The sequence below is a fragment of the Manis javanica genome, chromosome 11 (assembly GCF_040802235.1).
Source record: "Manis javanica isolate MJ-LG chromosome 11, MJ_LKY, whole genome shotgun sequence".
Classification (NCBI taxonomy): domain Eukaryota; kingdom Metazoa; phylum Chordata; class Mammalia; order Pholidota; family Manidae; genus Manis; species Manis javanica.
This window is the reverse complement of record NC_133166.1, coordinates 17,747,182-17,774,912: the sequence shown is the minus strand read 5'-3', so window position 1 is coordinate 17,774,912 and position 27,731 is coordinate 17,747,182. Positions and strand designations below refer to the sequence as shown.

The 27,731-nt window shown below is 37.5% G+C and overlaps 1 protein-coding gene across 3 annotated transcripts; it reads left to right on the top strand.

Moving 5' to 3' along the window:
• Positions 1–8: 8 nt before the first annotated feature.
• AAMDC (adipogenesis associated Mth938 domain containing) lies at positions 9–27,062 on the top strand. Of its 3 annotated transcripts, none has more exons than XM_017652007.3 (4): positions 9–117; positions 5,567–5,715; positions 25,010–25,105; positions 26,887–27,062. In XM_017652007.3, exons 2-4 carry the CDS (start codon positions 5,584–5,586, stop codon positions 27,025–27,027), a joined length of 369 nt encoding a protein of 122 aa, XP_017507496.1. In that variant the 5' UTR covers positions 9–117; positions 5,567–5,583; the 3' UTR covers positions 27,028–27,062. The 3 variants fall into 3 exon arrangements, with proteins under 3 accessions (XP_017507496.1, XP_017507494.1, XP_017507495.1); XM_017652005.3 differs by having other exon boundaries at positions 36–173; XM_017652006.3 differs by having other exon boundaries at positions 62–216.
• Positions 27,063–27,731: the final 669 nt, after the last annotated feature.

The following is a 27,731-nucleotide window of genomic DNA, read 5'->3' as shown; positions in this document are numbered from 1 at the left end:
AGGAACGGTGACCAATAGACGGAGGGGGTGGGGCTTCGCGCGACTACTGGCCGAAAAGCGTCCTCGGGGCGGGGCGAGTAATGGGAGCGCCAGCCAGGAGGACCTGAGCGAGTCTCGGTGAGGTGAAGCCCCGGGCCGTGTGAGATCCCAGCTCTGCGGAGGGAGGGCGTCGAGTGAGTTTTGGAGGGACTTTGGGAACTGAAACTGGGTCACCAGGTAATGGGGGAAATTGAGAAAAGTGCATAAGAAGCAGAAAAAGAGAATAGAATTTTTTAAAAGGCACAATTCTGGAGGTGGGGGGAGGGGAAGGGTCGAGAGGGGCTTCTAGTAGGGTGTTGGGATGGGACCTTTGTAAAGAGAAGCCTGCGAAAGTTTGCCGAGGGGTGTCACTGTCTTCTGGGTACAATTGCGGCTGTGCTCGAAAAGCAGGGTCTGAGGAACGAGGGCCTGAGGCAGCAGGGCTCCGCGGGCATCATCAGTATGAGGAGTTGGGGCCCTGATAGGAGATCGGGGTCTCAAGTGACCAGCCTGCCCAGGTGGACCAAGGTTGAGGGTACAGAGCCCTGCTCTGCGTCCCGGGGTGCGAGGGGTAGGGGCTCAGTTGAGGCACGATGATCTGAGAGGATAAGCTCTCTAGTGGACCAGGGTCGGAGGGTAGTCTAGGACTCCACCAAGGGCAGGCGTGATAGTAGACTTTGGTGCAGGAGCAAAAAGTTGGTTAGAAGACAGGGATCCGCTTTCCGGGGACAGCAGTAAACATTCTCCCACAAAGAATTTCAGCAAAGCCATCAATAACGCGAAGTAGAATGTGCAACTGGGGATGCACTGTGCATTATGGTTAGGAGCCTGAGCTTTGGAATTTAGCCAGACTTGACTCCTGACAGAACCGCTCCAGAACATTGCAGAAGATTCATTTATTTGAACATCTGTGAAGTGGTGATAATAGTACCTACCTCATAGTAAATTGATTAGCACAATTTACTGGCACATTCTAAGAACTTTTAAAACGTCAGGTACTTTTATTTGAAAGGAGTTGATTCAATTCAAGTGTAATTTATATAGTTTACTACTTTATATAGTTTACTTATATAGTGTACTGCTTTGAGCCAAATTGAGTGTGTATTTATAGCTTTCATAGTACCTACTTCCTAAAAATAATTTGAAACAAGGTATATAAACCATGTAAAATAAAACAAGTTATAATTAAAGGACTAAAGAAATAAAGGCAAAAAATGTATTGGCAACAGAGAAAACGCTTACTACAATTAAAAATGGAATTTTCTCAGTAAAAAAGGGTAATACCATAATGATCTGTATTATTCTTACTAACCAAAGACTTACCAAGAGAGAACAATTCTATATTAAAAAAATTTATTAACTAAAATACTGATTCCTAATCCCAAGTAATATATACAAACCCTTTGTAAAGGAAAAAAAATGTTCTTTGGAAGCTTATGAAATAGTCTTGAAAATTCCTGTTTAAGAAATAATGATGTAAAAACAAACAAAAAGGAAATACTGGTGTAAGAAAATAATGTCTACACAATGGTGTGAATGTACTTAATGCCTTAAGCTATACACTTAAAAATAGCTAACATGGTAAATTTTATGTTATATATATTTTACCACAGTAAGGAGTAATAAAGAAAATTCTTACTTCAGGAAAATGGCTATGGTTGTGAGTTATCATAGCAAAAGAGAAGTTTTAATTTAATATGTGGTAAAATATTGCTTTTAAGCCACACTGAAATGAAACGCAAAACTAAACTAAAACATAGAACTCTCATACTGCCAAGTGTAGATCCCTAGACCTGGAGACCTGGAGATCCCAGTGCAAGAAAAATCTGACCCAGAACACATCTTTATAAACAACAGTTTTGCAAAAAGATACAAAAACCTCTATAAGATATTAATTGACCTTAAATAAATTGCAGATACACAATATTAGGCAAAAGATTATCTTTGTGAAGAAATTGTGACGGAAAGATCTTCAAACCAAAAGAAATATTAAATTATAGCATTTTGTGACCCTTACCCCTGCTTCCCTTTTTGTCTCTTCACTTTCAGCTTTCCAGCACCTTACTTCCTCCTCTCCCATGGGGTTGTAAAATAACATCGAAAAAAAACCACATTTATACTATAGTTTTCTCAAAGCTCACTCTGTTATTCAATGGGGGACTGATTAATAAGGTTAGCGTTTCTGCCTTTTGTAGTCCAGATTGGCATGTACAAATCCAATACCAGATTGGGAACAAAGTCTTGGGTATCAGAAGGTTATATCCAGCCAAAAGATAAGAGATGTTAAACTACAAAGCAAGGTTTAGGTCAGACTGTCACTAAGTCTGAAAAGAAAAGAAATGACAAACACCCATAGTACCACCATTTCTTCTTGTCTTTCTGGGCTAAGAGAAGTTGTGGGTTACATGAGTCTAATCCCAATTTATGGAGTTGAGTAACTGAGTTATGTATATCAGAATAGAATGTAAAGATAGAAAAAGTAGCTTTTTTTCAAAAACTTATAATTGGTTTATTGCTACTGCCGTGAAGCCTTTAAAACAGCATTAAATTACCTACACTCAGTCTAACTTTGTTTATGAATGAGAAATTTCTTCAGATAGTTCAAATGTCACATCCTATTAGGGGGGAAAAAAACTCCTTAATTTGTTCATTTAGAATTAATGGCCCACTTATTCAAGATACCAAAAAGTTAAAACAACCGAAATGTTCATCAACCAGAGAACGGATAAATAGATTGTGATACGTTCCTGCAACGGACTACTACTCATACTGATGCATACCAGATACACACTACAACATGGGTGAATCCCAAAAACATGTTGAGTGAAAGAAGACAGACAAAAAAGAGCTGGTACTTAAGAATTCCATCAATATCAATGTCTAGTCTATGGTAATAGGAATCAAAATAATGGTTTCTTTAGTTTGGAAGGGGATTGGCTAAAAAGGTACACAAGGAAACTTCCTAGATTGGCAAATTTATATATTTGTCAAAACTCACCGAACTCTATAAACAGTAACTTTCCATTTTAACTAATTATATCTCAATTTTAAAAGTTAATAACTTTTTTCTCAGTTTTCCCAAATTGCATTGATAAGTCTGCCTTAGAATAATTTATACATCCTTCTGCCTCCCCAACATATTATCTGCATTTTTTACCCAAATTTTTTACAGATATTATAAGCCTGATAAATGTATGTCAAAGTGATTTAGACTCACTTGTGGAGCCAGTTTGGGGCGTTCCTAATCAGTGATGAACAAATTTACTTAGGTTTATTTAAAGCTCACATTTAAGAGTTAATACATCAAGAAGTGTGTGGATACATGTTCTACACAGTGAAAAAGCTATTAAGTGTCAACAGAAGTAGGAATCTATGCTCCTCAACACAGTTGAATCAGAACATGTATGAAAATAATAGAAGTCATAATATAAATAAGATTTAATCCAGCTATTTCTGGTTCATCTAATTATAATGGAATTATGTTCACTGAAGAAAGCACTTTTAAAGTGTCTTACCATATATTTTCTTAAGAGTTATGCATTAGTCTATTCATTTCTCTTAAAAGCCCGGCTGAGAGCAGTTTCTGATGGAATAAAGATTTTTACTAAAAGAAAAATTATATCAAGCAACTGCCTGTATTATAATGTATTACACCTCATATTGTAGCTATGTGTCTACACGTTTTAACTTTATTATTAGATAATTGAGGACAGGAATCACATTATGCAGTTTGGTATCTTGTACAGCAAAAAACTAATATTCATTGGAGTGGACTAGAAAGGCTTTACTGGCTGGTAAGATATTAAGATACTGTACTTACATGCTGGTTGTGGAAGAGCCCTGCCCTGAGCATACAAAGTAACACTGGCTGTCACAGTCTCTCTTCAACAACTCCCAGCAACTGAATATTCGTAACTGACAGAGCAGACCCTATTCTAGCACTCCACTCCCATTTTGATGTAGTCAATGCCCATGCTATCCTCATTATTTATTTTGAATATGTCCCTAACCTAAAGCAATGGTTTTTAAACTATGGGTTGTGACCCACCAGTACGTTTTAAAGTCAGTGGTGAATCAAGCCAGAATTATTTTAAAAATGAAGAAGAGTGAAAATAGAAAACATGAAATATGTGTGTTATGTGTGCGGATTAATGATATAAAATTTATTTGCTGCTGTGGTTAGGCAGAGTTTGAAACACATTTCCTCAGCATTACATGTGGAGGAAAATGAATGAATGAATAAACTGGATCTTTATCACATGATTATGACAGAGGAAACATTATTGGGTAAAATTTCTGTTTTAACTCCATACTCCCAGATAACAGCTAAGCATGAGTAAAGTAGTTATCATATATCCTTCATTCAGTAAAATTTTATGTCATGTCAGGCACATAGTTTTCCAAATGCCAAGCAGAACTATGTTGGCAAAATATTCAATACTGTTAAGATGACACTCTCAAATATCTGGTGAATCATTAAGGTGAAATTGGTTTTTGTGTCAAATACTTGAAGTTGGAAGTAAAAGACAAACAGGCTTAAACAATAAAGGGAATTTATTGCCTCACATAATTGAAAAGACCAATGGTAGTTCATCCTTGAGGTGTGGTCTGATCAGATGGTAATTCTGTTTTTTGGTGCTTCTCTGTTTTGCCTTCTGCATCAGCCAAATTTTCAGGCTGATTTCCCTCATAGCAGTCTCAGTTTCAAGGAACCTTTCTATATTCTATATTTCCTAGACTCAGTGTCTCAGAATTCCTCCAAAAAAGACCTAAAATTGACACCAATTGGTCCAACTGAGTTCACATATTCAACCCTGAACCAGTGTAACTAGTGTAAAAAGTGAAAGGAGAAGGTATTTGATGCTTTAGCCTAGGACACTGCTTCATTCCTAATGCTAGAGGAACAACTGGTGTATCAAAACCACATGGAGTCAATATAGTAAGAAGATAAAACAATTAAAAATATATATGCACCCAGCAACAGCCCTAATTTATATGAAGCAAAAATTGATAGAATTGAAAGGAGAAATAGATGCTTCAGCAATAATACTTGGAAACTTCAATATCCCCAATAATGGCCAACTAGGACAACTGGGCAGAACTGTCAACAAATAAGTAGGCTTGAACAACACTATAAAATAACTAGACATAACTGGTTATTTTGAAAGTTTGTCGAGCTTTACAGTTGCCTTTTGGGAAAAGGATGTGTCAACCTCCATCATGCTGAAGTAAATCTCCACCTTTTGATTATATCTCAAAAAATATCCTGAGATGTCCTCCAGAGACTAAGGAGTAACTGTAGTATCTAGTTTATATAGTTGGATGATTCAGGATCCCAAGAATAACATTTAACTTTTTAGACCTCTGGAGAAGAAGTGACAACCACATAAATGAGAAAGATGGTTCTTAACTCAGAAGACCAGGGATTACTGTATCTTCTATAGAGTATTATGTCTTAAAATATTTACATATCATATAGCTCCTGTATTTTGGAACTGTTTCAACCTTACTTTGTAAATCATTTAGTATATTTCTCCTTTTTTTTCAGAGTTCAGTTAAGTTCCTATGTCTTCCCCTGAAATTGCTTCCCTCTCATGGGGGCAGATGAAAGTACAAGGCTCTACTAAAATCTATAAGGACTGCAAAGTGTGGCCAGGTGGCTGTCGGGCTTGGGATTGGAGAGAAACAGGAACAGAGGTAAGATGTTAGTCTTTGGTTAGCACTGCATGAGGCTGACCAAGTGATTTCCAACCTCTTGAGCCATAATGACCTAGTGAAAAATAACTTTTCTCTCTCTCTCTTTTTCTTGAGATGTAGTTCACCAACCATTAAATTCATCCTTTTAAAGTATGCAATCCAGTGGACTTTTTTGTTGTTATAAGCTTGTGCAATAATTACCACTACTAATTCCAGAATATACTTATTCTTCATACCATTAGCAGTCATGGCCCATTCTTCCCTCCCTGCAACTCCTGGCAACTACTAATCTACTTTCTGTTGCCACAGATGGCATTTCATATAAGCAGAATTATTCAGCTCTCTTAGGTATATACCTCGGTTTGGAAATGTTGGTGTCTCACCTGAGGGGGTTTGCCCCGGGGTAAGTTCACTCTGGATTTGGTGAAACCAAATAACAATAGAATGTAAGGGGTAAAGGGGCCTATACCAAGCTTTATTCTCACAAGGTCAGGTCGAGTGCAGGAACCACACATCTGCCTCTGGGGTAGTTTGCATGCAGTCTCAGTCTCTTCCTCTGGGCAGAGAACTGGATGGAGCTCTTTAATAGTAACACCAGCAATAATGCTCATTACCAACTGGTATGTAAGCATTAGCCTAGCAATAAGCCAATTATGTCACCAAGTTTAGAGTCAGATGAGGATCCTGGCCATAGGAACTTCTAGTTTTCCTACATTTGGGTCATACGGTTACTGTGTGTAATCTTTTGAGGAACTGCCAAACTGTTTTCCACAGCAGCTGCACCATTTGACATTTTAGATTTTAGGAATGTATGCTGGTTCCAATTTTCTAAGTCTCTCCTCAGCATTTTCTATTGTTTGTTTGGTTTGGTTTTTATTATACCATCATAGTAGTTGTAAAATGTTATCTCATTGTAGTTTGAATTTGCATTTCCCTTGAATTGCACTTCCTGCAGTATTCTCAGTGTGCCATGCCCAGGGTAGAGTATCCATTCTCTGACTGGTGGTTGGATGACAGAATGGAGCCCCACCACTCAACCACCCACACCTATAATCTAGTCTCAGCAACAGGCAGCTGGAGCAGTATGAGAAACACCAAAGTCCTGTTTCTCCCAGGAAGAAAGCCTTCCAGTTGATAGCTGAGAAGAGAAATAGCCCTATGTTCTTGGCTGCAACAGTCTGGAATGAAATCTGCCTCACTGCTGGGAGGATGGGGGCAGGCAGCAGTCTTTCTTTACAGACCATGCATTCTTACTTTCCCTACCAAGTAGTTGTAGATTTTCTTGAGTAGATGTTTTCTCATTTGCTCTTTGCTCTTTGGACCATTTCCAAAGGCTTTTAGTGGTTTTCTGTTTTTCTGATTTTGGGGGTTTTGTTAAACTTATTGTTGTCTTTTTTTACTTTTTTGAATTTTTTATTGTTTCTTTCAATAATTTTCACTAGGAACAGGTTGTGGAGCTCTTCAGGCTGTAATGATGAAAATTGATCCTTCAGTTTTGAAGAGTAGTTTTGTTGGATATAGAATCCTTGATTGACGGTCTTTTGTTTCAGTATTTTGAATATGTCATCTCATTTTTTTTTCTTTTTGGCCCATTGGTTATTCATGAGAAATTAACTATAATTCTTAATAAAGGTCCCTTGGATTTGACAAGTCTTTTCTGTTGCTGCTTTCAAAATTCTCTTTACCTTCAGCTTTTGACACTTTGACTGCTGTGTGTCTGTGAGTAGATTTCTTTGTATTTATCCTACTTGGAATATGTTGAGCTTCATGGACATGCAGATTGTTGTTTTCCATCAAATTTGGGGAGTTTTCAGCCATTATTTCCTCAAATATTCTTTCTGCTCCTTCTATCTCCCTGTAACATTCATTAGGAGTATACCAATATGTTTTATGGTGTCCCACAGGTGTCTGAGGCTCTGTTTATTGTCCCCATTCCTTTTTTTTTCCTTTTTCTCAGATGGGATAATCTCAATTGACCTGTTTTTCAGTTGAGTTCATTCTTACCTGCTGCTTAGCCTGTTTAATGAAAATTTCATTTCAGTTATTATATTTTCAACTTTAGCATTTCTATGTTGTCCCTGAAAAATAATTTTTATCTCTTTATTGGTATTCTCAGTGTGATAAGACACAGTTCTCATATTTTCCTTTAGTTCTTTGAATATGGTTTCCTGAAACAGTAATTGGGCAGAGGTTTCCTTACATGCCTGGCAACAATAGATGTTCTAGTTTTGCTGAGTGGCTGTGTATGCACTTTTGGGTTGTATAGTCAACACTCACACCGGCAATTTAAAACTCTGCCTGCTTCTCGCTGATGCCGTCTCAAGGTTAGCCAGAGTATGACCATAGGGCTCTCATGTCATTTCTGAGCATGTGCACAACCCTACACACATGTATGGCCTTTTCAGTACTAAGTTTCATATGAAAGCTTCTCAAAGCCCCCTATGACACCTAATTTCCCAGTTTTACCTTTTGAGTTATTTGGTTGACTTTTAGTTTGCCCTGTTATCTACCTCCTCAGGGACCTGCACTGTTAAACAGTTGTCTCTGACTGTTCTTGACAAACTTCTTTAGGGAAAGGGGCCATTTGCATTGGCAAACTCCAAGTCAGATCAAATGAAGAGCCTGTGGGAATATGAAGGAACTTTAATACATTACTTCATCTTACATAACTACCAAGCTGGTGGTTTTCACTGTGATGGTAGCTTGCTTTTCAAGGCTACCACAGAACTGGTTACAGGATATATGAGAATAGGGCAAATTAAAGATGCACAAAGCTCACTTTTCTGCCTTTTTTTCTTTAATAAATGCACCTTGAATTACTGGCAATCTTCATTAATTTCCAGAGTACAGAAAAAGTTGATTCTGACCACTTTTGCCAATGTTCTTGCTTTTATGGAGGAGAGGATTTTCAGAGGTTCTTAATCCATTTTAACTGATGTCAGTCAGAAGTAACTATTTTGGGTTCATACTTATCCAGTGGTATGCTGGACATGGCTTTCACTGGTTTGTGATAACTGTTAAATTTTCAGGAATTTTGTAAGCCAGTTTTTAGACACAATCATTACTAAAAACTAAATAATATAAACTTTCATAAATCATTTAAAACATAGGTAATGCATATTTAAAATAAACTACTTCCTAATTATTTTACTACTACATGATTTCTTTCTACTGCATCATGATTCCTCTCATAAAGATTAAAAACTATAAAACTGTGAAGGTACCACTGATGATAATAGGAAAATAGGAAAGGGTTGCCATAAGTTCAGTTTCTGATCTTGTTGAGTTTCATTTTTCAGCAGGATGCTCAAGAGAAGATATTCTAAACTAGTTGGTAGATATGAATTGGAAAAGATGAGAGGAAAAGTTGAGGTGTTGATCTAGAGCTCATGGGCTTACAGACAAAAGGACATAGGATCAAAGCTGTTAAGCTTTAGAGACCTTATCTATAAAATGGAAATAATAACATTACCTATCTCAGAGTTGATCTAAGGATTAATGTACTGGGCTAGATATGGTACAGGCACTCGATAAATGAAGCTGTTATTGTTAAGTTAGTAGTACTTTAGTTGGAAATGAAACAACAAATATGAAAACTATCAAGGAGGTGATATTGATAGGACAAGGTAGTTTATTAGATTTACCAGATGAGAGAATTCTAGCATGGAGATATAGGTACTTGGTGGTTCCATTCACTGAGATTAGATACATCAGAGGAGGAACAGTTGTGTTTGTGTTCAGGGCAGAGGCTGGGTAGAGAAAATGATTAATTTTCTTGGAATATGTTGACCTTGAACTTACATTAGAGTATCTAGTTAGAGATATCTGTAGACATTTAGATTCATAGATCTGGGCACTGTCACATTTTAGCTCAGTAATCTTAAACAACTTATTTAGCCTTTCTGTGCATCATCCATAAAAGGAACATACTAATGTCTGTCTAGGGTTGATATAAGAGTCATACATAGGTTGGGAAGAATAAATTTTTATAATATGTATGTAGCTTTCCTTCATGTAAATTCCTTCTTTCAATCAGTATTTTTCAGTGTGATTCATGGACCTCTTGCATCAGAATCATCTAGAGTGCTTGTTTAAAATGCATGTTCTGTATCTTCCTTGCCTCTACCATCCAGCCTATGGAATCAGAATATCCTGGGAGTGGATTCTGGAAGATTTTACTTCATGGGGTTGCTTTGAATAGTAAATTTGTTCATCTTTGTAAAGCATCTACCACAGTGCCTTTCACATAGTAGAGAATTGCTTTTTTAAATTACTTTTCTTCCATCCTTAAGTTACCTAGAACAGTGTATAGCACATAATAATGCTTGAGTCTGTTAGTTTCTCCCAATGTTACTACTGAAATGGCCAATTACTTCTTTAGTTACTATTAAAAAATTACTGAATTATTTATTTGTAGTCTTAGACACAAAACACTCTGATTTATAGATCAAATGCTACTTAATAGCAATTCTTGAGAGAAGTGCCTGAGATGATTTAGGAGAGTTCTTCTTATGTGGGACTACTACATTTGTTTATGCCATCAACTGATGGAGATACTATCTCATTTTATTTAAGCTTTATACATATAGTAGCATTGTTCAGTCATTCTTTTTAATGAACCATCCCAAAACTTCATGCTGTATAATAATAAGCATTTAATATAATGCTTCTAGATCTAGTTGGAGTAGCTCTACTTCAGGTTGCAGTTATCAAGTTGCTGAGTGGACTGTGCTTTGTATGTCCCTTATCCTCCTCAGTCCAGCAGGCTATCCAGAATCTGTTCTTCTCACGATGACAGATGAAGCTCACAAGCATAAACCAGACTGTGCAAGTATATTTCAAGGCTTTGCCCGCCCCAAGTTCACTAACTTCGGTGGACATAGAAATATATTCTGTTCACAATAAGAGGTCAAGAGGAGTAAATATTTGCTGAACAATCATCCAAGCTATCAATATGTTCAACTGCATGTTGAACACCTGAATAAGTTGTTCCTTGGGTAACTTAAACCAAACATATTAAAAGCTAACTTCATTTCCTTTTCTCTACCCACCCCACAAATATCCAGGTACTTTCTTGTGTTCTCTATCTCCACATAGTGGTATCATTATCCAGTCACTTGAAAGAGAAACATCACAGGCACATTTTTTTCACTTTTCTCCTCCACTACCAACCACATCCAACAAAGGACTTTGTTGATTTGGCTTTAGCAAGGTCTTTCATGTTTAGTCCCTCTGGCTGCCTCAGTTCTCTCATGTGGACTATGGCATCAGTCCTATCTGGTCTTTCTGCGTTATTCTACCCTTTTAGGTCAATCCTCCGTTAGAACTTCCAAAAGATACTAGCTGGGCATGTTAATGGCCTGCCTAGTAAACTTCAACAGCTTTCCAGAGACCTCAAAACTTAGCAAAAACTCCTTAGGATAGTTATCAGAGCCATTTTTTAATGATACAGTTCCAAATTTTCCTTTCAGTCTCATCTTCTATATATTTGAAGATCTACTGTTCCATTCCAAATTTTATTCCCTTATAAACCTACCGAGATTGTTCATTCCTCTCTACCTTTGTAAAACCATGTCCTTCACTTGGAATGACCTGCTCTCCTTTGTACCTATTGAAATCTTATATACCTTCAGTTCCTAGCCTTTGTATTGCCTCTTCTATGAGGCACTTCCTGATAATCCTTGTGAGAATGAGCTGCTTACTCCCTTCTCAGTATTTCTGTAATACTTTGTGCCACTTAGCACACAGTTCACCTATTATAATGAGTGGGTATTTATCTGTTTTCCTCACTACATAGTGAACTAGAAGCATTTAGCACAGTGCTTATAAAGTTGGAGCACAATAAATGTTTTCTACATTGAATTTTTCATTATAAATGTCATTAAACAACTTTTTTTATCCTTTGTGATATTCCCTTTGAGGTAGAGGTTAATGTGATTTTTTTAAATTAATTTGAAAGGGAAAAAATCTGATTATATAGTGATTAAAGAATGGAAATATTTAAAAAATTATTATATTCAACCAGTGTCCTTGAAATAATAAATACTACCACCTCCTGCCAAATCTTTACCAATCATTAGACAACTACTCTGTGCCTGGACAAATACAGCTTCTCCAGGGTCACACAACTAATAATTTCTGGAACAAAGATTTGAACCAGAATTTTCCTCTAAGACCCATTCTTTTCTACTGTTTCATACTGTCCTTGCTCATTTCTACCCTGAAGCAGTAACTGTCTTATTGGAGAATAGTTTTCTATGTGGAAACATTCATAGGTAATTCATTTATATGTCCTTTCATTAGGCTGAAATGGGTGAAGAAGGAAGATATAACACAAGTGTAAAATTAAAAGTAAGCCAAACCAATTAGCAACCACCCAAAGAAAACTAAAGGAAATGTGGAAACTTTACCCCTACTTTTAGTTTTGAAGAATGTTAAACCTACAAAATGGCTGTATGACTAGTACAAGAAGTACCCATATACCCATTATTTAAATCCTCAAGTTGTTAACATTTTACCATATTTGTTTTCTCTCTCTAAACAACACACACACACACACACACACACACTTACCCTCCCCCAAACATTTGAGACTAAATGGCATTTACAGATCAGCATGTCTTCCCTAAGAACATGAACTTTCTCCTACATAGCTCCAATACTGTTAACAAAAATGATGATATTATCACTGATACAATAATATCTAATACAGAGTCTTCAAATTTCCTAAGTCCCAAAAAAATCCTCTATAACTTTTGTTGGTTTTGTGGTTTTATTTTATACATATATTTCAAGCCAATAGGTATAAAGTGGAACATAATTCTCAGAGAGGTGTAGAATTGACCAGACTAGAAGTTCCAGTGCTCAGGCAGTAAAGATAGCTGCTCCTGACCCTTTCTCCTTTTGAGTTTGTTTGCTTTTGCTTTTGTTGTCCCATTCATCCTCTAAACCTGGTTGCCATGGAAAGACTGAGTTGAACTCTTCTATTTTGAAGCTCTCCTGCCCCTTTTGTTCTAAATTTTGAAAAATTTCAAACCTATGTAATACATTTGAAAAAAATAAGCACATATAAACCATTAACCTAGATTCACCAGATGTAAACATTCTACCATGTTTGCTTTATTTTTCTCTCTCTCATTTTTACTGAATCATTTGAAAGAAGTCACAGACATCGTGACACATGAACCCTAAATACTTCAGCATATATCTACTAGAACAAAAGCATTCTTCCATAAATAATCACAATATCACTCTCAAGAAACAAAACATTGATATATATTAATAACATTAAATATGATAACATTAAATAAATACTGATATAATATTAAGTATTAAATATGGAGTTTTTGCTTAATTTAGAGGTCTGTGGAAAACAGTTGAAGTTTTCTAGACAGAGCAATGACATGACCAGCTTTATCTTTTCAAAATTATAACAGAAGATAAACCTTAAAGAGGTAGAATAAGAGGCAGGAAGACCAGGGAAAAAATTGATGCCATAGTCCAGGTGAGAGAACTAAGGTTTGTTCTTTAATATTATATTAATGTTCCTATAAAATAGTCTTTTATAGCTGGCTTTCCTTTCAAATCTAAGATCCAATCAAATGTCATGCATTGCGTTTTGTTGTCGTGTTTTTTAGTGTCTTAATTTAAAATGAATTCCTCACCATTCTTTTTCTCTTTTATCATAGTTTTGAAATATTAAGGCCAGTTGTTTCATAGAATAGCCCACAATTTAGATTTATTTGATTTTTTTTCTATTATGACTAGATTCAAGGTATTCATCTTTGGCAACAATGCTTCACAGGCAGTTATGTCTCATGTGCATTATATCTGGAGGTACATAAAGTCAATTTGCCCAGTTACTGATGTGGTTAAGCTTGATCATGTGCTTAAGATGGTATCTACCAGCTTTCTCCATGGTAAAGAAACATTTTCTCATTCCTATTCAATAAGTAATTTGTACAGTTATAATTTGATACTTCGTAAATATCTTGTTTCCCACCAATCTTTTCACCTAGTGGTTTTAGCATTAACCACTGATCCTTGCCTGAATTTTATTATTACTTTAGTGCCTACAAAATGGTGTTTTTTCCTATTTTATTATTACCTCTACATTCATTAGCTGGATTCCTCTGTAAAGAGCTTTCCCTCTGCCACTCCCACCATTTTTATTATCACCATGTGCTCATGTTTTCTTTTTTTATTTAATATGTGCTATGTTCTGAATGTTTGTGTCCCCCCAAAATTCATATGTTGAAATTCTAACACGCGAAGATGATAATATTAGAAATTAGGGCTTTTGGGAGGTGCTTAAATTATGAGGGTGGAGCCCTCGTGAATGGGAATAGTGCCTTAAAAAGAAGACTGCAGAGAAATGCCACCCACCAGGTGAGGACACAGTGAGAAGTCACCAGCTGTGAACCAGGAAGAGGGCCCGCACCCAGACTTGGCTGTGCTGGTGCCTTGATCTTAGACCTCCAGCCTCCAGAACTGTGAGAAATAAATTTCTGTTGTTTATAAGCTACCCAGTTTGTGGTATTTTGTTATAGCAACCTTAACAGAATAAGATCATGTTTAGTCCATTACCATTATTAATATTTTTGAGGTTTAAATTCTCCAAAATTTGGCCAGTGTCCTTTTGACATGTTCCCATCAGTTTTTTACCACTGCCTTGCTTCCTGGTATAACAAGATGTATTATCCTGGGGTTCAGCCCCTTCTTTAGGAACCCTGGTTCCTTTTAGTGAGAAATGGTATCTAGAAACAAAGAGCTGTGTGTTAGGTGTTATGGTTGCTACTGGAATATCACTACATCTAAGCCCTGTAAGTATACAAAGCCAGAAGATGTGTGCCTGTGTGTGATGAGTTCATACTGATGCCTCTAGTTTTAATTCAACACCATAAGATTCTTTCTCTTGTTCCCCACTTCTGCATCTGTGCCTTCCTTCTCCTACAATGAGAACCTTACTTCCCCAAACCATCAATATGAATTGATTTGATTTACATCAAAATGTAAATGTAGATGTGGATTTGTTACCCAATTCCAGTTTATGGAAGTCTGTACTATATTTCAGTAGTATCAATAATTGATGAACAGGACAATTTTGAAATGTGGAAATGATTAAATTTGTTAGTAAAAAATGAACAGCATTCCTTGTTGCATCTTTTGTTCAAAGTCAAAGTTGAAAGACTCTCCAAGAGAAAGGACTTTGCTGATTTTTCACTCTTTCAGAATCAACTGAAGCTCAAACATTCAAAAATATATAGGAATTGTTTAGTGGGTGCCAGGCATTGTCTTAAAGATAAATTACCTGTCCCTGCCTTCGAGGAGCTTTACTGGGGAAGGAGGCAAGGAGACAGTTGTTGTGATTGCTGTATTGTGTGAGCCAAAAGAGGTACGATGGGGGCAGAGAAGGCACTCCTAAGACTGCCTGCTGAGTTGAGGGAGTATTCACAGAAGGTTTGCTCTTTGACCTAATTCTTGAAGGGGATGTTTCCCATGTAAACCAGGAGACTAGTTTAAAGCAGGGAGATATATGTATGCAAACAAGTGTGAGGGAAATGCTAGAGTAGAATCATGGGGAAAGCTCCTCAGTTGGTCACCCATATCTATGAACATTTATTTTTATAGGAAACTCTAATATCATGTAGGTTGTTGGGGTTAGATGGACATGTAAGTCCCCTCCAAGCCCTAGATCCTATCACTTTGATTGTTGAGACTATTATGGTGGACTTCAATCTTAATGCAGGGATGAAATTTTAAAGTCAGCACTTAAGATGAAAATTGCTTATAGTCAAATCCCTCAAGAAGATGCCCTTAATGTTAGAACATCCTGGTTATCTTCAATAGTGGACCAGATAAAGTAGTTGCCTTGCATTTAGGGTCCCTGTTGTTTGAAAAATGCATATTGTAGTTGTAAACACTTGAAACGTAGGTGAGACAAAAGGCTCACACTGGCAACAGCAACTATGAAATTGAGATGGAAGGAATCACAGATGCACGTCTGCCATCTCATGCTCAATCCAGGGCATAGTCTTTCTGAGTAGAATGGCTGGATTATCCTCACTATTTAAATAATTCTTTCTTTTTATGAAAATGTAGTTGAATTCTCATAAGGCAAATGTTCCTGTGACTCCCTTGTACATATTCGGCATGTAAGTACAGTCCCTTGTGGTGGTCCAGTGTGGTTAACTCCCTAATACCTGTTCTACCCCAAATGATTTATCTCTCCCGTCATGGTTTAGTTTAGGAATGAGTCTGTGGAATTAGTTAGGGTAAAGGTCAAGCTGCTGTAATAGAAATCCCAAAGTCCAGTGGCTTAAAGAAGAGCAATATATTTCTCTCTTTTATATATATGTTAGTGTGTACAGCCTAGGCTGGGGGCAGGGAGGACAGGTAAGAAGGGACTGCAGGAGGCCCAGGTCTTTTTCCCTCTGTGTTACTCCCCCATCCTCTAGAGCATTTGAATGGTGGGAACTGGTTGTAGCCATGCCATAGCTCTAACTTGAAAGGAAGGAAAAGAGAAAAAAACTCAAACCCAATGTTTTAAGGCCCAAACGTAGGCATGCTATCATTTATTCTGCTCATACACCATTGAATTTTACATTGGTGATAACATAATCACACAGCCACACCTAGCTGCAAGGGGAGAACAGAAAATGGAGTCTCTAGTTAAGCAGACATGCCCCAGAAAAGGAGCAGAATGCATTTTCAAAGAACACCTAGTGGTCTGCCACTATGAGATGTGAGCGTAAGTCTGCTAATGGACTTTAAGAAAAGATTTCCACTCTTCTGAATTAATACAGCAACATATTACTAGACCACCCATCTGTTTTTAATATTTTGAGAACTGTATTTGTATAAAAGCTATTGCCTTTGCAATCCTATATATTTTATATCGTGCATTTTAAAACTTTATTCTGAAAAGGGAGCCATGGGCTTCACCAGATTGCCAGAGTAGCCTGTGGCACACACACACAAAAAAATGGGTCTCTGCCCTGGTAGAGGCAGGAAGATCATTTAAAAGGCTGTTAATTCAGACAAGCAGTAATGAGCATGTGACTCACGCAGTGTCCACAGGGGACAGATTCCAAGGATCCTTTAACCTTAACTCACAGATTTTGCTTTTATCAGCAACACTGTCAGATAACAGCATTGCTACACATTCACTTCATTGTGGCAGAAGGAAATGTTTCATTGAAAGTGTAATTTAGGAATGTTTTCTTTTCAAATTTAACATAAAATAGGGGGAAATGTCCAAGCCTTGTAGGATGCCACCCTGTTGTTTGGCCCACAAAACAGATAATAGCTGGACATTTCCCCACAATTAACAGCTTTCCCCCAAGAGAAAAACAATCTTTTATGGCCTCATGTTGTGAGATGGAAAGCCTCTTAAGGAAGAGGAACAGAATCAGATGCTCACTAAGGGAAGAGAGCTTTAGTGGTTTGCCCTGAGGGATTGGAGGAAGCAGAGGAGGAGCTGGTGGTAGCTTGAGGGCACTTCAGTAACAGGCCGATGCTCCAGTCACAGCCTCTGCACAAGGCTGTGCATAATCACCCTCCGGTGCCTGGATCCACATGTTGCAGAATTCTCTTTCACTGCTCTGTACGTGACATCCTGGGCCTGTGGTATAATACACAGCAGCAGAATTCGTCACTTCAGTGCCATTGATCCAGCCACTCTGATGGACTGCAGCTCTCCAGGCTGAATCTCCAGAGGGTTAAGCTTTTGCACTCTTCTGATCTTTCAATGATTTTGCACAGCGGCCTTCTTTCCTTATTCTAGAATGTGAGCTCTTGGAGTCTGTGTATCACTCTGAGGAGCTCTCCAACCCTGAACTGTGATTCTGTTAAATATTTATCTTGATCCTATCCCCAGAAACAAACTCTAGGTTCTTCCTGTCATAACTGTTCAACTCAGAATTGGTCCCAGAGCCGTGGAACTAAAAAGGGCATCTAATCCAATGCTTTTACGTTCTTTAAGAACCAATTATTGTAATAAACTGAAAAAATATTCCCTTTAAAAAATTTTATGAACCTAAATAACCTTATAGAAAAAGAATCTAATTTTCCCTGGTCTCTTCTGATGTTGGTGGAGAAGAAGGAAAGCTGCAGGCAGGGAGATTGCTCAGAGCCACCTAGGCACTAGCTCTGCATCCTTTCCCACGATGAGGATGTACCCTTGCTGCTGATCAGTTTGAGTCACCCTTTGACATTTCAGGTGTTCTACTTGTCAAGAATCAACTTAGAACACTTGTTGTTATTCCCTTAAACATAAGCTCATACAGACTTAGTGTAGACTCCTTACAAAGGTGCTGAAGTGTATTAGTGAGAAACTGGCTTCGTTACCTGCTCTGGAAAACTCACTGCCTGCCTGGATAGAGTCAGCAGCATTTGCACACCCCACAAGGAATCAAGAGACATGGAGAAGCCGGCAAATATACTCTGCATCTGCTTCTGCTTTGTGTAGCCACCTGGCTTCTAAGTTTTGTTTCCTTGGCTAAATAAATCAGGAAGCAGTGAGTGTGTATGTGTGTCTGTATGTGATCTCCTCATAATCTATTATCCTGCCATAATCTACACTTAAAAAAAAACATTTTGAAATGATTTCAGATCACTTGAAATTATTTATTAGAAAGAATTAATAGTATTAGAAAGAATTCCCATGTTTACTCAAATCCAAATATTAACATATTTTTTATCATTCTCTCCTGATATTTTTTTCTGAACTATTGTATATATTATACCCCTGTACTCCCAAACAGCTGTATTTCCCCAAAAACAAGGACATCCTTTTTTTTCTTCTGTTGTTTTTTGTTTCATTTATTAATTTTTTAAATCATTAATCTACACTTACATGAAGAACATTATGGTTACTAGACTCCCCCCTACACCAAGTCCCCCCCCTACAAACCCCATTACAGTCACTGTCCATCAGCGTAGTAAGATGCTGTAGAATCACTACTTGTCTTCTCTGTGTTGCATATCCCCCTCCCTATGCCCCCGCCCACATTATACATGCTAATCGTAGGCCCCCTTTCTTTTTCCCTGCCCTTATCCCTCCCTTCCCTTCCCTCCTGCCCAGTCCCTTTCCCTTGGTAACCGTTAGTCCATTCTTGGGTTCTGTGATTCTGCTTCTGTTTTGTTCCTTCAGTTTTTTTGTTCTTATACTCCACATATGAGTAAAATCATTTGGTACTTGTGTTTCTCCACCTGGCTTATTTCACTGAGCATAATACCCTCTAGCTCCATCCATGTTGTTCCAAATGGTAAGATTTGTTTTCTTCTTATGGCTGAATAATATTCCACTGTGTACATGTACCACATCTTCTTTATCCATTCATCTACTGATGGACATTTAGGCTGCTTCCATTTCTTGGCTATTGTAAATAGTGCTCTGATAAATATAAGGGTGCATCTGTCTTTTTCAAACTGGGCTGCTGTATTCTTAGGGTAAATTCCTAGAAGTGGAATTCCTGGGTCAAATGGTATTTCTATTTTAAGCATTTGAGGAACCTCCATACTGCTTTCCACAATGATTGAACTGAGTTGCATTCCCACCAACAGTGTAGGAGGGTTTGCCTTTTTCCACAACCTCACCAACATTTGTTGTTGTTTGTCCTTTGGATGGTGGCAATCCTTACTGGTGTGAGGTGATATCTCATGGTTTTAATTTGCATTTTGCTGATGACAAGCGATGTGGAGCATTTTTTCATGTGTCTGTTGGCAATCTGAATTTCTTCTTTAGAGAACTGTCTATTCAGCTTCTCTGCCCATTTTTTAATTGGATTATTTGCTTTTTGTTTGTTGAGGTGTGTGAGCTCTTTACATATTTTGGATGTCAACCCTTTATCAGATCTGTCATTTATTAATATATTCTCCCATATTCTAGGGTACCTTTTTGTTCTATTGATGGTGTCCTTTGCTGTACAGAAGCTTTTCAGCTTGATTTAGTCCCACCTGTTCATTTTTGCTTTTGTTTCCCTTGCCAAGGGAGATACGTTCATGAAGAAGTCACTCATGTTTATGTCCATGAGATTTTTGCCTATGTTTTTTTCTAAGGGTTTTATAGTTTCATGACTTACATTCAGATCTTTGATCCATTTCGAATTTACTTTTGTGTATGGGGTTAGACAGTGATCCAGTTTCATTCTCTTACATGTAGCTGTCAAGTTTTGCCAGTACCATCTTTTGAAGAGACTGTCATTTCACCATTGTATGTCCATGGCTCCTTTATCAAATATTAATTGACCATATATGTTTGGGTTAATATCTGGGGTCTCTATTCTGTTCCACTGGTATCTAGCTCTGTTCTTGTGCCAGTACCAAACTGTCTTGATTACTGTGGCTTTGTAGTAGAGCTTGAAGTTGGGGAGCGAGATCCCCTCCACTTTATTCTTCCTTCTCAGGATTGCTTTGGCTATTCAGGGTCTTTGGTGTTTCCATATGAATTTTTGAACTATTTGTTCTAGTTCATTGAAGAGTGCTGTTGGTATTTTGATAGGGATTGCATCAAATCTGTATATTGCTTTGGGCAGGATGGCCATTTTGATGATATTAATTCTTCCTAGCCAGGAGCATGGGATGAGTTTCCATTTGTTAGTGTCCTGTTTAATTTCTCTTAACTGTGTCTTATAGTTTTCAGGGTATAGGTCTTTCACTTCCTTGGTAAGGTTTATTCTTATGAATTTTATTCTTTTTGATGCAATTGTGAATAGAATTGTTTTCCTGATTTCTCTTTCTATTAGTTCATTGTTGGTGTATAGGAAAGCCACAGATTTCTATGTGTTAATTTTGTATCCTGCAAGTTTGCTGAATTCCAATATCAGTTCTAGTAGTTTTGGAGTGGAGTCTTTAGGGTTTTTTGTGTACAATGTCATGTCATCTGCAAATAGTGACAGTTTAACTTCTGCTTTACTAATTTGGATTCCTTGTATTTCTTTGTTTTGTCTGATTGCCATGGCTAGGACCTCCAGTACTATGTTGAATAACAGTGGGGAGAGTGGGCATCCCTGTCTTTTTCCTGATCTCAGAGGAAAAGCTTTCAGCCTCTCGCTGTTCAGTATGATGTTAGCTGTGGGTTTATCATATATGGCCTTTACTATGTTTAGGTACTTGCCCTCTATGCCCATTTTGTTGAGAGTTTTTATCATGAATAGATGTTGAATTTTGTCAAATGCTTTTTCAGCATCTATGGAGATGATCATGTGGTTTTTGTCCTTTTTGTTGATGCAATGGATGATGTTGAGGATTTTTGAATGCTGTACCATCCTTGCATCCCTGGGGTGAATCCCACTTGGTCATGGTGTATGATCCTTTTGATGTATTTTTGAATTCGGTTTGCTAATATTTTGTGGAGTATTTTTGCATCTACGTTCATCAGGGATATTGGTCTGTAGTTTTCTTTCTTGGTGAGATCTTTGCCTGGTTTTGGTATTAGGGTGATGTTGGCTTCATAGAATGAGTTTGGGTGTATTCCCTCCTCTTCTATTTTTTGGAAAACTTTAAGGAGAATGGGTATTATGTCTTCTCTGTATGTCTGATAAAATTCTGAGGTGAATACATCTGGCCCGGGGGTTTTGTTCTTGGGTAGTATTTTGATTACCGCTTCAATTTCATTGTTGGTAATTGGTCTGTTTAGATTTTCTGTTTCTTTCTGGGTCAGTCTTGGAAGGTTGTATTTTTCTGGGAAGTTGTCCATTTCTCCTAGGTTTTCCAGCTTGTTAGCATATAGGTTTTCATAGTATTGTATAATAATTCTTTGTATTTCTGTGGGGTCCGTCGTGATGTTTCCTTTCTCGTTTCTGATTCTGTTGATGTGTGTTGATTCTCTTTTTCTCTTAATAGTCTGGCTAGAGGCTTATCTATTTTGTTTATTTTCTTGAAGAACCAGCTCTTGGTTTCATTGATTTTTTCTATTGCTTTATTCTTCTCAATTTTATTTATTTATTCTCTGATCTTTATTATGAAGGACATCCTTTTATATAATCACAATACAATAATCAAAATCAGGAAATAACATTGATATATTATCTAATATATCGACCTTATTAATATTTTGCCATTGACCTAACACATGTGTTGCATTTACTTGTCATATTAATGGAATCATATAGTATGTAATCTTTTGAGACTTGCTTTTTTCACTTAACATAATACATTTTAGATTCATCCACGTTACTGTATCAATAATTTGTTCCTTTTTTATTGCTGGTATTCCATTGTTGTATCTTAACACAATCTGTTCATCTATTCACCAGTTGGTGAAAATTGGGTTTCCAGTTGGGGACTACTCCAAGTAAAGCTGCTGTGGATGACTGTGGTTAACACTGATATATGATACATATGAACGTTGTTGAGTAAATCCCAAGAGCTCATCACAAGGGAAACATTTTTTCTTTTCTTTTTATATCTGTATGAGATGCTGCTGTTAGCTAAACTTACTGTGGTAATCATTTCATGATATATGTAAAACAGATCTCATGATAGATGTAGAACAGATCATTGTGCTGCACACCTTAAACTTATACAGTGGTGTATGTCTATTATATCTCAATACAACTGGGAAAAAAATCTAGAGTAGGATATGCTGCTTCAAAGTCTGGGAAATAACATGCCTACCTCACCAAAAAAAACCCTGCTATGAACGTTCATGTACAGGTGAGTTTTCATTTCTCTAGGATAAATACACAGGAGTGTGATTGCTGAGTTGCATTAAGTATGTGATTAACTTAATGAGAAAATGCCAAACTGTTTCCCAGAGTAGCTGTACATTTTACATTTCTACTAGCTCTGTCACAGAGGTTCAACTTCTCTGAATCCTCATCAACATTTGATGTATCATTGTGGCTTTAATATACACTTCCTTAGCAACTTAGGATATGGACTGCCTTTTCATGTTCTTCATAGCCATCCACCTATCATCAGTAAAGTGTTCAGATACTTTAGCCATTTTTTAAAAATTGGATTGTTTTCAATCATTGTGTTTTGAAAGTTCTGTATATACTCTGAATGCCAATTCTTTGTCATATATGTGATGTGCAAATTTATTCTACCAGTCTGTAGATTTTCTTGATGAATTGGCCCTTTAAGGATAATGAGATGACACTCTTTATTTCTAGTAACACTTCCTGATATTAATCTTAATCTGATATTAATATAATCACACCATCTTTCTTAGTGTTTGCATTTTTCACCTTTTTATCCTTTTATTTTCAAACTGTCTCTATACTTTGTGTGTCTTTATATTTAAAATGCATACCTTGTAAATAGCATTTAGTTGGATCTTGCTTTTTAAAACAATCTTTGCCTTTAGTTAGACACATTTAGTCTTCTTAATGTTATTATCAATATAGTTATGTTTAAGTGTTTTATCTTGCTATTTCTTTGTTTATCCTCATGTTTTTCATTTCTTCTTTGCTTTGGGGTTAGTCAAGTATTTTTTAATATTCCATTCTGTCTCCTATTGTTTTTTTAGCTCGTGTGTGTGTGTGTGTGTGTGTGTGTGTGTGTGTGTGTGTGTGTGATTACTTTAGGGAAGATTCAGGCTTACACTTAAAAACTAATAATTATGTGTACCTGCAATGGGGCAGTCACTGAGCTAAGCACACTCTATGTGGTCATTAGACTTTTTTCCTTCAAGCTCCAACAAAGTTGCCCCCTAGGGTGCAGTATTCTAATGAAGTACACTGAACCAGAAGGTAAACGTGTTTTAGTTCAAATCCCATCTCTACCACTTAATAATTTTGTCTTCTTGGCCAGTGTGTATATATTTTTGTGAGCTTCAGTTTCCTTACCTATAAAAAGGAGAGAATAGAAGCTTTGTGCTACTTTATAGGATCATTATGCAGATCACATGGAATAATGCTACAGATTAGGAAAACTGCTAGTATAAACAGTAAGAGAGTATTATTGCAGGATTTAATGAAAAGACTCATATTTGCTCTCCTCACACCTTTTATAAAACTAAAAATTTCAATCCTATCTCTTCTAAACCATCATCTTTCTAGGCCCCCTGAAAAAACCCTCTTTTTTGGGTACAATTGTTGTCTTGGTATTTTCAGCAGCTCTCTCCTATACCATCTCTAATTATGCTTAGAATATGCCCCTTCCATAACCACTGCTTCAAAGGTCCTCCTACTCCTACTCCTAGGTCAGAGCAGCATGAATTCTGTGACAGTTTTCCACTCATATTTATTCTTTCCCCCTTCCGAGATCCTCCACTCTATTTTATCTCAGCCTGTTGTTAAGTATTCCCACATGTTCACTGATTGTACCTGACTAAAGCTCCTTCAAGGACTATCTGGTTCTCAGTATTTCCAGTGCCTGGTATAGGGCCCAGTACAGAATATGTGCTCAGCAAATGCTCCTGGACTGAATAACAGGATCGAGATCTCTCTGAGCCTCAGTGCTGACAGTGTCATCCCTGTGCAGATACTTAACAGCTGAAACCCATTATGTACCAGCTGGGCTGGTAGTTGCCACACTGTGAGTTGCATTATCCTCTTTGCTGAAGTGTAAGCAGTTGAGAAACCACCATACTTTAATGTTGGATTAATGTTGATTAAACACCTTACCTTAAATATCCCTGGGAAAATCTGGGAAGACTTTACAGAGTGATAGGCAAGTTTTAAAGCGTCAGTAAAGGTTCCCCTGAGTTAAGTGGGAAAGGGGCTCAGAAGAAGGGAACAGTGTGGAGATTCTTAGGAAATCTTTCCCCAGTCCAGATTTTGGCATGGTGTGCAGCTGCTTTCTCCCGCCTCATCTCTTCCCACGCCTTCACCTGTCGCTATACTTCAGTCAGGCTGAACTGCCTGTAGTGTACTAGGTTTCTCCTTTGAGCCTTTGTACATGGTATTTCCTGTATTTGGAATGTTTGTTCACCTCATTTCCTTTAACCTGGTTAATTCCTATTTACCCTTTAGGTTTCAGCTTAAATGTCACCTCTTCTGGGATGCCTTCCCTGAACACGGACCGCCTACCCTGACATGCTAAGTCTGAACATTCCTCTATGTTCTCACAACACCCTGAACTTACTTCGTTGTAGCACTTGTAAAACTACAGACATATTTTTTTAGTCTTCCATATTTTCACTACATTTAGAGCTTCCTAAGGACGGTGCTATATCATCTGTTATTCCCAGGGTGCAGAATGAGAATGCTGCTTGGCACAAAGTAAACCTCAGTAAACATTTATTCAGTGAATAAATGGGTGAATGAAGGAATCCCACAAAAACGCTGATTGCAAAGATTATAAAAGAGCAGATAGCTGGTATACTTTCTCTTTCTATGTCCAGCATTCTCCTGGTGTGCAGCCTGCAGATGTGGAGGAAGTTGTCAAGAAGGGTGTACAGACCCTTGTGATTGGCCGAGGGATGAGTGAGGCCTTGAAGGTAGGCATGGGTGAAAACACCATCCCTGAGGACAGTTGGTGATCTCTTGGACCTTTACCTTAGAGTTATGTCCTTCTGGGAGTTCATCTCTGAATATCATGTACTGAACCAGTGGGTGCCCTGGGATAAAAGATGACCGACTACTCTCCCTGAATCAGACTTGGACTCTCCAGTCTCTACCTAACCCTAGGCCTGTGTTGTTTCAACTATTTTTCAGAAGTTCCCCAATCCTGGAATTTCTCAAGCCCTATAGCTATTAATATTTGGTCCTTTAGGTTTTTATAGTATTTTACACTTTCATAGTACATTTTATAGTACTCTTATTTTTCTTTTCTTGGACACACTGAACTTGTGCTTTTTCTCCCCTTTATTCTAAGTACAGTAAAAAGGTATTATTTTACATACAGAAATAATATATGCTTATTATAAAAGTGTCAGTGCAGAAGTATAGAAGTAAAGAGGTGAGAGATATTCCCTCCCCAATCTCCATGTTTTGATGTATACTGCTCTAGTTCTCTCTACACATCTGCAAATGTATACACACTTACAGTTATAGGTATATATGTGTATACTCAAAAACATTTTTCATAGAGGATTATACTGTATATTCTATAACTTTTTATTCACTTACATTATTACATTATGGACATAACTGTATAGCGATTTACCTCATTCTTTCCTCTATATAGATGTCCTAAATCCAGTTCCCTACTCACAAAGGTGCCCTTTATGTTTTTTAGTTAAACTTTTTCCCCCATTAAAATAATTGCTATCTATAAGGCTATTGTTGCTATAAAATTGTTCAAACATATAGGAAAGTAATATAGGGCAAAAAATTATTTCACTCCATGCTGTAAGGAGGCAGAGTCTAATTAAAATCTGTTTAAAGTAATATTCTGGACAAGCTAGAGTTGAGAAAATATATCCAATAATAGCTGCCACTATTGAGAATCTTTTATATAAACTCATTTACAAGTATTTATTTATTACCTGCTATGGGTTAGACACAACTCTAGGCACTGGGGACAATAAGATAAATAAAACAAACAAGGTTCATGACCCTCTTGGAAAATAAAAGGTAGACAGTTTCAGATTGTAATAAATGCTATGAAGAAAATGGTGACTTAGGAGGAGCTGCTCTAAATGGGTGGTCAGACACCTGAGGAGGTCAAACATTTGAGCTGCAGTATAAATACATTAGTTAACTTCATCCTCATATCAACCCTGTGATAGATCATCCCATTTTATAGGGGATGAAATTATGGTTGACAACTTTTAAACAGCTGGCCTTAAGGTCTCTTGTTTGGTCCGTGACAAAGTTAGAATTTAGACTCAGGTTGGACTGACTCAAAACATTTAACATTTACATCTAGACATTTTATATACCTTAGCTGAATTGGTTCTCATACCAACTGTGTGAGTTAGGTACTATTAGCTCTATTTCAGACATAGAAACAAAGGGTCAGAGATTCATTTACCCAAGGGAGCACTGCTAGTAAGGACTTAAATCCCAGACTGACTCCAAAATACATCCTCTTTTCCATTTCCATTTCCATTTCACCTGAGCCTTATACATACATACCATGATACTTCTGTCAGCTTCTTAGATGCCTTTTTAACTCCCTGGGGCTCACTGCCAAATTTTAGACTGGTGACTTGCTGGGTGATCAAAGACTGACAGCTGTCCCTGTCCACTTCTGTAGAGTACACTTGCCTCATGGCAGGAAAGGAAACCCTGGGTGGCCTTCCCCCAACTTACTTGTCTTTTTCCTTCTTCCCAGGTGCCTCCATCAACTGTGGAGTACGTCCAGAGACAAGGCATTGATGTGCGGGTCCTCCAGACAGAGCAGGCAGTGAAGGAGTACAATGCCTTGGCTGCCCAAGGTGTCAGGGTGGGAGGGGTCTTCCATTCCACCTGCTGATGGGCCCCTCAGAGGTAAATAAATCACTAAGCAGAGATGCCTGTGACCATCACTCTCGCCACTTTCTATACCAGCCTTCCCAATCATTTATTAAATATTTATTTATTATTTTTGAAGTATAGTTGGTATCTCCCCAGGCATTTTTGAACAGTTACTTTTTCCAGGTCCTGTGCTAGGTTTTGGGATGCACTGATTGCTAAGGCGAAGTCCATGTCCAGAGGAGAGCTGAAAATCAGGGAAGGAGACAGATGTTTACCAAAGTTTAATAATGTGGTGAATGATTGGCCATAAGTATGAGAAAATACAAAGAAAAGTCTCAGTAAGTTAAAATCACATTGCAGTTGGTGCTTTGGAATGTTGAGCCATCAATTCACCCAGTTTTTATTGAGGAAGTTATATGCCAGGCAATGCTATAGGCTCCAAAGAAGTAGCAATAAAAACCCTGTCCTCATGAAGCTTATATTCAAGTCGGGAAAATAAACAAGTTAACAAATACATAATGTAAGTAGAATCTGATAAGAAGAAAAATAAAGCAGGATGAGAACACAGTGGTGGGTCTGTTTCAAATATGTAGTCAGGAAGAGTCTCTTTGTGCAGATGACATGTGACCAGAGCCCTGAAGGAAGTGACGGACACTTCACTAACAGTAATGGTGAAAGGAGCTATGCCTGACACATGGTTTCTAGGCAGGCTGCTCTATTAAC